This window comes from Macaca fascicularis, chromosome 9, assembly GCF_037993035.2.
Source record: "Macaca fascicularis isolate 582-1 chromosome 9, T2T-MFA8v1.1".
Lineage (NCBI taxonomy): Eukaryota > Metazoa > Chordata > Mammalia > Primates > Cercopithecidae > Macaca > Macaca fascicularis.
Genome location: NC_088383.1, coordinates 135,079,849 through 135,092,286, shown reverse-complemented (window position 1 = coordinate 135,092,286; position 12,438 = coordinate 135,079,849). Strand labels below are relative to the sequence as shown.

The window sequence follows — 12,438 nt, the reverse complement described above, 5'->3', positions numbered from 1 at the left end:
TGTATTTATATTATTAATGCTATATTTTGTATCGCAGAGCCATGAGTGACCAGTATTCCTATGAGCAGATGGGTTAACAAAATACAGAACTTTCCTGAAATTCTCAGTCTCCCGATTAACATGTTAACAGATGCCTAATCCGTGGATCTGCCCTTATTAATAGTAAAGAGAGCTACCACCTCCCAAGCACTGACTTGGGGCCTGCCCTGGGCTCAGTGTTTTGACTCAATGACACAGCAACCCTGAGAAGTAGGCACCATTATCCTCATTTTACAGGTGAAGAAACCAGGGCTGAAAGAGACTAAGAAAGTTAAGGTTACCAAACTAGTAAGTAACAAAATGGAACTCAAACCCAGAGCGCTTCCGGACTCCAGAGGCCACCCTCGCAACATGGAGACTGACATTTCTCCCTGTGGTGTTCCTCGATTCCAGAAAAAGCTGAACACAGGATCCAGAGGCCAGACCTGAGCCTCCAAGAAGCAGTGCTAATGCTCTGTGTACTTAAGTGGGTTCTTTTATGCACACATCTCCCACAAATTAAATAAGTAAATAAAAAATATCAATTTGTACTCATGCTTATAATTCCATCAAATATTTAGGGAATAGGGCTGATCAGGATAAATAATTAGATGTAGGAATTGTCATTTCATAAAAAGATTTCCTAATGACTTTTGGAGCAACTTGGATGGAACTAGGGCCGTTATTCTAAGTGAAGTAACTCAGGAATTGAAAACCAAATATGGCATTTTCCGGCTTCTAAGTGGGAAGTAAGCTCTGGGTACACAAAGGCATCCAGAGTAATATAATGGACATTGGAGACTCAGAAGAGGGAGGCCAAGAGGTGGGGGAGGGATGAAAGACACTACAGTGTACACTACTCGGATGACAGGTACACTAAAATCCTAGACTTCACCGTTACACAATTTATCCACATAACCAAAAGCTACTGTACCCCTGAGGTTACTGAAATTTTTTTAAAAGTTAAACATTTCCCTTTTGCCATGTGGCTGCTAATTCAGATACAGTTACTTCTAAGCAGTTGAAACATCTTTTTCCTCATTCTTCTTCCCGGCAATATATCTTTGAGACATAAAAAGTGATAAAAACATACAAAAGCAAAAGGCACTGTATTCTTTACCATAAAATATTTCAAACAAAAGACAATTCCTAGGTTAACTTTCCAAAAGATTTGCAAAATGAATCAGTGCAGACATATGTCACAGAAATGTCCTTTCCGATTAAAATCTGAGAATATAAATAAATTGGTGTTTCTTTTTTCATTCTCTCTCTTGTTAAGAGCTGTGTCTTAGCCATAAACAAGAAGCTGCCCTTAAAATTATACTTTTTCTTATTTCTGTTTCAACAGGGGACTTATTATGTTTGAAAATGAAACCTATGTCTTAGAACCAATGAAAAATGCAACCAACAGATACAAACTCTTCCCAGCAAAGAACCTGAAAAGCATCTGGGGATCATGTGGATCACATCACAACACATCAAGCCTCACTGCAGATAATGTGTTCCCACCGCCCTCTCAGACATGGGCAAGAAGGGTAAGAGGGATACCCGATTTTGTGTTTCTGGGAAGCTAGGAGCTCAAGCTATGGATACCCAATATTATGATATCTGGAGAAATGTTGCCATCTAGATGATGTGGCATCTGGGGGATAGAAGTACCCAGTTTATCTGGAGGTGGTAGACATTATACAGTGGAGTGTAACCATAACCCAAATCCCCATCACTGTATTGGAGATGTCAGCCTCAGACTCATTAAAATATGCTGGGTGAAGTCACATAGTTGGGATCAGAGGATGACAAAATCACCATTCATGAAAACTCCCAAGAGACCCTATTATGGTCCTAGGCCCAGGGTTGGGCCCCACCATGGCAAGCAAGAGAAGATTGGTCCCTGACCTACTCTCTAGCAGCTCTCCATCTCCTGGAGGCGAAAAGACCACATAGAGCCTTCTTTATGAGCAAGTTTGGGTTCTTACTATAATTCGCAGAGAATTCTCACTCTTTGCCCACACACTTATGCAGAGGTGAATGGGGCCTTCCTCCACGTAGTGTGCCTCAGGAATCTTACTTACCCACAGTCCCAGCTGCAAATGCTTGTCCTAGCAGTCTGTGTTTTCTGGCCACCAGCCCCTGGATCTGCTCATAAAATGTCTTCCTTTTTGCAGCAGCACCGGAAAGAGTAGTTGCCTAAGGGAGTCTGCGCTGCAGACAGTCTTCCCTTCCTGACACGTGTAGTGTCCCACCATGAAACCTCCACCCCTAAGGGCGGCCTGCCCTTTTTCTGTCTGGTATTATATGGGCACCAGAGGCCACAGTAGAGCTCTGTTAACAAGGATTAAAGGTGATCATTCCCAACATTTGGCTGGAGGCTCTGAATTTAAATGAGCAGAAACAGATAGGAAATTATCAACAATTTCCTGATTTTTCATTTCTGGATTTCCTGTTCCTCTGTTGACAAGAAATCAAGAAAATTTATAGATAGGATGTCACTTGTGCTTATATTTGAGTGTCCAGGAACATTTCTTCCAGGTTCCTTCTAACACATTGTTGTCTCCTAACTTTAATTTCAGTAGACCACTGCTTAGCACTCAGCATTTAATGAATATTATTCTTGGTTCATTCTAAATCATTTTTCTATTTGGAAACAGTAGAGATTATCACAAATGATATCTTCTCATTCTTTTTTTTTTTTTTTTTTTTTGAGACGGAGTCTCGCCGTGTCTCCTCCCAGGCTGGAGTGCAGTGGCACAATCTCGGCTCACTGCAAGCTCTGCCTCCCAGGTTCACGCCATTCTCCTGCCTCAGCCTCCCCAGTAGCTGGAGCACCTGCCACCACGCCCGGCTAATTTTTTTGTATTTTTAGTAGAGACGGGTTTTCACCGTGTTAGACAGGACGGTCTGGATCTCCTGACCTCATGATCTACCCGCCTCGGCCTCCCAAAGTGCTGGGATTACAGGCGTGAGCCACCGCGCCTAGCCGATTCCTTCTCATTCTTAGAATTCCCCTCATACCTGTGGATAGATGTCTGTTCCCCTAAAACTGCTCTTACCTGAACCAGTTCAGGACTTTTAACTCTAATTTTACATTCGTTCTTTCAGTCCAGGTATTCTGCTTGTGTAACCCTCACGTCTTCTGTTTGCTAGTGTGTTTCTAAGAGTTTCTATGGCAGGTGCTCACAACCTCTTTTTCGTTTCCTGCCCCGTCACAGGACGGAGAGGAACTCTCCCATCTGGTACTGTGGCTCACCTTGACATTGCTGCTTGGTGGCAGAACATTGTATCCTAATCCCCAGGAACAGAGCTTGAAAATTACCGCCCCCCAAACTCCACCCCCACAAGCTCAGGAGACTTTTCATCCTGTGCTTCTCCCCGCTACCTGTCTTAGTGATGGACTTAAAGACTAGCCTCTGGGGTCCCACGGCGTGTTTATTTTACTCTTCAGATGCTTTTGCCTTTGATTCCAAACCTTGAAGGAGATGTGATTAAGCTGTGGCTTTACCGGTCATAAACAAGTAGGACATTTGCATTTTGTTTTCCAGGCTCTTTGCTTTGAGTACCTTGTTGAATGCATGTTGCCCACGTTATGAGATTTATAACTTGATGGTTTAAATGACACTCAAATATGTTTGTCGTTTCATTTAGCAGTACAAACTTGATCTGTACTTGCCAGCCATATTTTAATTCTTTTAGCTTACAGCTCTCTAGAAGCATGATTGTAATTTCCAGTCATTTTGACTTGTGGAGAAATGGGGAGAATGGGAATAATAACGGTGCTTTGTGAATAATGCGTGCTGAAGTGCAAATGAGCCTTTAAATTGAAAAGGGAAGGCACTGATGCCGGTCAACTCAGTTCTCAATATTTCTCTCTAGAAAGCGCTGTGATGGTTTTTATGGAAGAGAAAGCATCCTGGACTTAAAATGCGTGTATATAATGAAAATGGTGTGAAAAATAATTTCAAATATGTGGAATCCTTGTGAATTGGAATTATATAGTAGATTATTTTGGTTAGCACCTATGGTAAATATGAAAGGGACATTTCCTGCCCTGCTTACACTGCCTTTGTTTCACTCTTAAAAAAAAAAACAACAAAATCAATGGAAAGGCTGCTAACTAATCTTGTTTATGCAATGCAGCAACTGCATTTGCTTTTTCCCTATATTTTTCTGCCCCCACTAAATGTTAACTATTGCAAAGACTGGTTTGCAGACTCTGGTTTTTCTGCAGGTGTCTGCGTTTTTCTTCACAGAGCATCAGGAATAAATCTGCACTCAGGGTATACACTGGCTGTGATATAAACCTGAGCTATTGTTTGTCTTTTTCTCAAGGCTCTACATTAGATTTTAGTGAGAACCCAAGTTGCCCCTCGAAGGGCACAGAGCATCAGGGGTGTCACAGTCAGCTCGTTCTCTCTGTGGATTTTTGAGTCCAGCCTGAAGCCTCCTTACTGTTCAGCTCCCCCACGGCAAACTCCTTCCCTCTCCATCGGCTACTCATTCAAGAATGCAAACCAATTTTAACATTATCCTAAGCAAGCTCTGAGCAAGGCAAAGACGGTACATCTACTGGAAAAAATCACATAAGACATCCCAAAGGCAAATGCAAATTAGTTTTGAATTGCCTTTTCTTTAGGGATTATCTGTGCCATTGTTCCCCTCCATTAGTATGGATAAATATGAGTCAAATAGAAAAGTTGCTGCCTTCTCTGAAAAGAAATGTTTGCTTGGGCCGCCGTGTACATATAGGACAGCGAGTTGGGGAGGTGCTGTTTTGCTTCCTCGAAGGTGGCCATTCTGAAATGAACTGGTGCTATTGCTTTTGTGTTTCTAGACAGCCTGTCGTATTTGTTTAAAGAAGGCACAGTAGTGGTGGGGTATTTGTAGCCACAGTAGTATATAACACATTATATGTAGAGCCTAATGAGAGTTGAATATCAGGAACCGGCCAGAACTGTTTAAAAACTCCTTAATTATGACAGGCATACTGAATTCCTCTCTAACAACCATCCTTGCTTCCATGCCTCTTCTAAGAGACTATCATGTTCTCTTATTACCTTAGTTGTTCTTTTTTTTTTTTTTTTTTTTTTTTGAGACGGAGTCTCGCGCTGTCGCCCAGGCTGGAGTGCAGTGGCGCAATCTCGGCTCACTGCAAGCTCCGCCTCCCGGGTTCACGCCATTCTCCTGCCTCAGCCTCCTGAGTAGCTGGGACTACAGGCGCCCGCCACCGCGCCCGGCTCATTTTTTGTATTTTTAGTAGAGACGGGGTTTCACCGTGGTCTCGATCTCCTGACCTTGTGATCTGCCCACCTCGGCCTCCCAAAGTGCTGGGATTACAGGCGTGAGCCACCGCACCCGGCCACCTTAGTTGTTCTTAAAGCTTGGCAGTGGGGGCCGGATACAAGGCTCACACCTGTAATCCCAGCACTTTGGGAGACTGAAGCAGGCGGATCACCTGAGGTCAGGAGTTCAAGACCAACCTGGCCAACATGGTGAAACCCTATCTCTACTAAAAATACAAAAATTAGCAGGGTTTGGTGGAAGGCATCTGTAATCCCAGCTACTTGGGAGGCTGAGGCAGGAGAATCGCTTGAAACCGGGAGGCAGAGGTTGCAGTGAACTGAGATCGTGCCACTGCACTCTAGCCTGGGCGACAAGAGTGAAACTCTGTCTCAAAAACAAAACAAGACCAAACAAACAAACAAACAAAAACGCTTGGCGGTGGGGAACAGGGCAGCACCACTTCCTTGGCCCTGGGCTTTGAATATCTGTTTGTGTGAGTGGAGGCTCCAGTTTTCCAGGTGTGAATTCCTAGTGAGTTTCAAATCCACTGAAGCTCTGGATAAATAAATAATAGACCTCACTTGTGTCATTCGTTTTTAAGGCTTAATTTCAATACTTCACACTTGTCCCTATAAACATTCAGTTTGCCAGATTCAGCCTATTCTCCTGGCAGTTTGTCTCATTTGTTTACTTCTGCCTACCTACATGTCGGCCAGGTGTCAGAGGCTGTATCCTGTGTGGACATGATCATTGTGTGCTGTCCCCATGCCAGTCACAGTCAAGGATGGTGGAGACAACCTTTCCTAACCGAAATCGGAGCTCAACCTACAAACGTGCAGAAAGTGATCTTAGAGTCAAGGCGTGGAGCCTTGCTTGAGCTAATACTGATTTTTTCTTGCCTAGAGGAAGAGAAACCAAACTTTTGATTGATTTCATTTGCTGATCTTGCTGGCAATGGAAACATTGGCTCTGGTCTCATTGTGATTGTTTTTCTCTGGCTATCGGGTGATAGCACAGCCGGCTTGCATGTGGCTGCCCATGTCCACCATGACTGCCACCTCTCACCTGGACAACTGCATGGCCTCCTCGCTGCACTCTCAGCTTCTAATATCATCCAGTATCATCCCCCTAGAATCCATTCTCCTTCCAGTAGCCAGAGCACTATATATAATATATACTAGTATATTATAATATAATATATACTGTATTATATATTATAGTATATATACTGTATTATATAATATATACTATATTGTGTATTATTATATACTATATACTCTGTATTATATAGTATATTATATACTATATTATATATCATAGTATATATACTATATACACTATATTATATAGTATATATTAATTTTATATAATAATATATAATATATTAATTATATATTAATTTTATATAATATATAATATATTAATTATATATTAATTTTATAATATATAATATATTAATTATACATATTATATATATTAATTATAAATATATATATTTTGAGATGGAGTCTCACTCTTTTGCCCAGGCTGGAGTCAGTGGTGCTGCCCAGGCTGGAGTCAGTGGTGCCATCTCAGCTCACTGCAACCTCCACCTCCCAGGTTCAAGTAATTCTTGTGCCTCAGCCTCCCGAGTAGCTGGGACTACAGGCGTGTACCACCACGCCCGGCTAGTTTATGTGTTTTTAGTAGGGGCAGGGTTTTACCATGTTGATCAGGCTGGTCTCGAACTTCTGACCTCAAGGGATTTGCCCACCTTGGCCTCCCAAAGTGCTGGGATTACAGGCGTAAGCCACTGCTCCCAGTTGCAATACTTTTAAAATCTCACATTCAAGGCCCCCATGCTGTTAGATTATTAGGCTATCACTCAACCTCCTTGCCATGGCCCCAGTGTCCTGTCCCCATCTTCCACCTCCTCTCATCCATTCTTGTCCCCCATTTGCCAGACTCCAGCCATACGGCCTGTTGCCAACACCCACAAGCTCTCCACAGCCTCAGGACATCTGCTGTTGCCTTTCCATCTGCCTGGAACACTGTTCCTGCAATCTTTCCACACATGCCTGCTTCTCATCCTTCAGGCCTCAGCTACCTTAGGCCTGCCCACTGCCCACCTTCATCCTACCTGCAGAACCCTGTGGATTTCCTTTGCTGTACTTTTCACAGACTCTCTCTTACTTTTGTTAATTCTGTATGGGCTCACCTTCTCCAAGCCCCCACCAGAATATGAGTTTCAGGAGGACACTGGGTTTCAGGAACGTGGGTTTCCTGTCCACACTGTATCCCCAGCACCCTCCACAGTGCCTGGCACAAGCAGCACCCCTGGTAGATAGCGTGGGATGAGTAAGTGTTATACAAATGATATGACCCATATGAAGAAAGATTTGCAATAAGGATTTATTGCAGCCCCAGTCTCAACTTGCTTTTCTAACTTGAGTTAAGTTCCCACTGCCAGAGTCCTCATTGCAGGCTGCTTGGGGGATATTTATCCTTGGAAACTTGGCTGTGATGACTTTGAGAGGCCCAGGAACTGGTTCTCTCTTGAGCAAGATTCAAAGAAGGCCTCTGCCTCCACCTGGGAACGGAGACTTTTGGGCCAATCTCAGAGGCTGCTGTTCTCATTTGAGGAAGGGCTTTTGTTCATGACCCCCAAAATGAAAATTCAATCGAGCAACCAGTTTCTTTTTTTTAATTTTTTAAAATTATTATTTTAATTTCTTCTTTAAAAAAAAAAAAAAAACCGGATACACGTGCAGAATGTGCAGGTTTGTTACATAGGCATACATGTGCCGTGGTGATTTGCTGCACCTACTGACCCGTCCTCTAAGTTCCCTCCCCTCATCCCCCACCCCTCAACAGGCCCTGGTGTGTGATGTTCCCCTCCCTGTGTCCATGTGTTTTTATTGTTCAACTCCCACTTGGTTCTCTGTTCCTGTGTTAGTGTGCTGAGGATAATGGCCTCCAGCTTCATCCATGTTCCTGCAAAGGACATGATCTCATTCCTTTTTATGGCAGCATAGTATTCCATGGTGTATATGGACCACATTTTCTTTATCCAGTCTACCAGTGACGGGCATTTGGGTTGGTTCCATGTCTTCAGCAACCAGTTTCAAATGTTGCTCTCCATATCACAAATTTAAAAACATGATTCTTTGTTGTTGTTGTTGCTGTTTTTAACTGGACAACCAGATAGGTGGAAATCACGTGGGGATAATGTAAGCCTCTCTCTGTGTGTGCAGCTAGCAGTAGAATAAGCCTCTGCCCTGAGCCGAAGACTCCCCCAGTGCTTTTCTTTATTATGTGGTTAAGCTTCCCTCTGAGCTTGCAGTTCTCTGAATTCGTGAGAAAATGTAGACTTCTCTGAAAATTGCAGAGACAGGAAAATTGTGTTCACATGTTTGTTTTTATTATCTGGAATTGTGTATTTTCTGAATGGCAATCCTAAGCCAGTTGGAAATATCCCATGGTCGTTTATGTCACCCCTCTGCAGGCTGAAAAGTGTAAACGTCTAAACAACCAGATTCCTTTCCATGAGTTTTTCAACAAGAGATTAGGTTTTCATTGCTGGAGCTTTATTTTCTTCCGCATAATTAGCCAAATTTGTCAATGGTTAATCAGGGAATTGTGGACAACAGACAGGGTTCTGCCTCTTTCACGCCTCAATGAGGAAAAAGGGCAAGGTCTTCACACTTTCAGAAGGTGACTCATTTTGTGTGCACCCGTGGGTACCATGGGGACAAAGGTTTTTTCTTTTATAAGTAACGCACAGTTATCCCCATAAAGCATGCCTACAGGTATGCTTACAAAGCCTGACAACTTCTTCTCATAACGTTTAAACGTATGAGAAATTGTACCTTTCCTGGTGCTTTATTTTTCCTTTTCTGTAAGGTTTCCAGATATCTTTAGGAACACCTAAATTCATGAATTAGCACAGCTGGGCAGCAAGAAGGAACACTGCTATAATACAAACATTTTTCTTGTAAAAATCTGTTTGGAAGATCCCGGACTGATGAGGATTTGTTTTATAAAAGATGTTTCCCTCAGGATTATGTGACTGGAAACCTGGCTCAAAGCATACTTTCGTGATTTTCTTTTGCTTTTGTCTGAAAGAGTGGTTATAACATGCAAGTTTTTACCTTGAAGCAGTGTGCGTAGTTAACTCATAAACCAGCAATATCAGTCATCAGGACCAAAGACCAACTCAACCCCCACTTCCTCCAACTGCATTTTATGGCAGAAACAGAGGCTTTGTTTTTTGTTTTTAATGTTTGCTTTTCGAGACCACCCTCCATGAACTGCTTTATTTCTCTTAAAAATGCGTTTGGAATTCTCCCAGTAATTCGCAGAAGAGTGTGAATGCTTTTTGAGGAAGTTTGATTAAAATGTGACCCACTTCAGGAGCCGCCTTTGTGGGGGACCGGGTTCCTATTTCTGCTGCCTGAATCATCTCCATTCATCCACTTCCATATCCACTTTCCATGTTCTCTCAACTGTTTCACTCTTATGAAATCCCTGTTCTCCAGGGGCATATTGCAGTCTTATTTTTTCTTAACTCTATTTCTTTCTTTTTCTTTTTGCTCCTTTTTCCTCCTCATACCTTTCTCACTTCTCTGTTCATTAGTCTGACCGTTCCCTTTTCTCCAGACCACCCCAGTCTTCCATTGCTTCTAATTAGATTTTTATATGATCATTTTAAAAATGATTTTATGGTTCCTGTTCAAAATGTATTCTCCTCCACTTTTCTCAAGTCTCAAAACAGGTACACTTAGACCATAAAGACAAAGGGAACAGCCACAATGCGTTGAACTCCATCATCTTCTCTAATGAGCTTCCAATGTGCTACACGTGGTCTGAAATACATGACCTTTGACTGGCTGCTGTTCTAGGGAGTGCACTGATTCTGTTTGTTTATGTGCTCATTTTGTTTAACAGTCTTGATTTTTTTCTGCTCCAATAATCCATGATTCAGCAGAAAGGTTAAACTCCTTTTTAAGGGTTTTCCAAGTGGAAATGGAAGCTGGTCACTCATGTTGAGAAGGTTTTACAAACAGATGGTTGCAGCTGGGGTAAACTTCTAGATGGAATGGAGGTGTGGGGGGCCTGGTGGGGATGGGGGTATAGAGTCTCAACCTAAAGTGTTTGGACTGAGAGACACTGGCAGTGTTCCAGAAGCCCCAGAGAGGCATTAAGAGAGACTAAGTGCATGTTCACTCTTGGCAGCATAAAAGGGAGACCCTCAAGGCGACTAAGTATGTGGAGCTGGTGATCGTGGCGGACAACCGAGAGGTAAGAACCTTTTGAAATTTCTCAGTATGGTTGTTGAGAGAAAAAAGAAAAAGGACATGTTCTGCGAGTTATTACTTGCTTTAATGAACCTCATTTCCTATGTGCTCTTAAAAGCAGTGGAAACAACCCATTGAAACAATGGTTTTCTGATTTTATAAAGTATACAATATTAAAAATTTATTAATGGCAAAGCCTGCAGGAAAAAAAAAACAGAGTTGCCCTATAGCTAAGCGCTCCAAACGAGGAGAATTAACTGAGGGGAATGACAGGAGGCTTTCGATTATATTCTAAGACATTTTGGGGAAAAGTTTAGTCTTTAAAATGGCACATTTAAAATAATCGCATATGTCATTAATCAAAATGAATGAATGAATGAATGAAGGCTATAGAGACACAGCAGAAAAATCCTCCCCTCTGAGCTATGGCTTGATACTACCTCCGTTTTTTATTTTAATTAATTTTGAATTAGTTTTTCTAAAGATTATCTTCTCTGTATTTACTTACTGCCTCATTGGCATACATGAATTGGGTGATTGGGTAATATTTTCTCATAGACTCTTTCAACACATATGAATGAAACACAGGCTTGATTATTTTTCAGAAAACGATTCCCGTTCTGGAAGGTCAGATTAGAGAGGGGAATGGGAAATTTGTTGATTTTTTTTTTTTTTTGTCTGTTCTCCTCTGGATTGTTTGACAAGTTGCCATGAGCTTCTATTACTTTTACTTTTTAATTTTTAAAAACAAATACAAAGAAAATTTCTCAGGAAGTTAAAATCAAGTCGATGATATGAAAAATGGCTTTGGACTGACTTCTAGTTGTCTGTTTCCTCTTTGCCAAAACATGTCACTGCCTCCATCATTTATGAGGCTGGAAAATTGCAGAAGTTGCTGTCTTGAGAGCAGTTGGCTTAGGCAAATTTCAGGGAATTTCAGGGAGTCCCCAGCCGGGAAAGATATTCAGCAGGATGCAAGCTCATTTCACCATGAACTGTGGAGGGTCCCCAGTGGTTTGTAAAATCCCAAGACTTCACATTTCCAGGAGCCAGGAAGATGAGACATGATTGATATTCTTGCTGGTATTAATGCTGACATTTAAAATTGTTAAGTTTCAGAGGCAAGGAAAAGATCTGGAAAAAGTTAAGCAGCGATTAATAGAGATTGCTAATCACGTTGACAAGGTAAGTTCTTTTTCGGTAGTTAAATCATTCAGATCATGTAAATGTTTGGAAATGAGATTGGGGGACCTCATCTGACTTAGCACGAAGACGAGATTCTGCCTCTGGGCCTTGGGTTGGAACTGTTTCCTGTCCTCTGAGTGTATAATTCCTGGGTCCTGGGGCAGCTTCAGGACATGCCAGACCACAGCTGTCTGGACTTTGGTGGTCTTGGGGACATGTCTTCCTCCAGGCTGTCTTCTGGTCAGGTGGAATACCAGTGTGAGGGTGTTTTGGACTTCCCAGTTAGCTCCAGAACCCCTACAGAGTTCATTGATCCTTTGGATTGCTCCTGAGCCAGCCTCTCCCAGGTCTCCCGATGACAGATCCCACAGGCCCCTGCAATGTGTCCCCATCATTGCAGGCCTGTACCAATGTAACCCTGAGGGTGGGCTTGCATTTCTAAGGGATCCATAGGCTTCACTGTCCTGGAACACAGGAGTTGACTTTCAGCTCAATCAGCTATTGGAAAATCCCTTGCTAAGAACAAATAGGTCAGAAACTCACCTTTCACAAAGATAATTTCCTTGCTGGAGGAGCCCCTGGAAACTGGGTCCTATTCCTGGGGTACTTGTTCACTAACTGCTCCTCACACTGTGGGCCGGCAAAGAAAATGGCAGCGCTCTCTGTGCAAACCACCTGTCCT

The 12,438-nt window shown here is 42.4% G+C and overlaps 1 protein-coding gene across 1 annotated transcript in view; it reads left to right on the top strand.

Moving 5' to 3' along the window:
- The window catches only part of ADAM12 (ADAM metallopeptidase domain 12), a 375,641-nt gene that overhangs the window by 268,966 nt on the left and 94,237 nt on the right, over nt 1-12,438 (top strand). Inside the window, exons 6-8 of the mRNA XM_015456854.4 lie at nt 1,367-1,553; nt 10,510-10,575; nt 11,685-11,756. Coding sequence (XP_015312340.3) covers nt 1,367-1,553; nt 10,510-10,575; nt 11,685-11,756 — 325 coding nt within the window. The remainder of the gene's footprint in view (nt 1-1,366; nt 1,554-10,509; nt 10,576-11,684; nt 11,757-12,438) is intronic.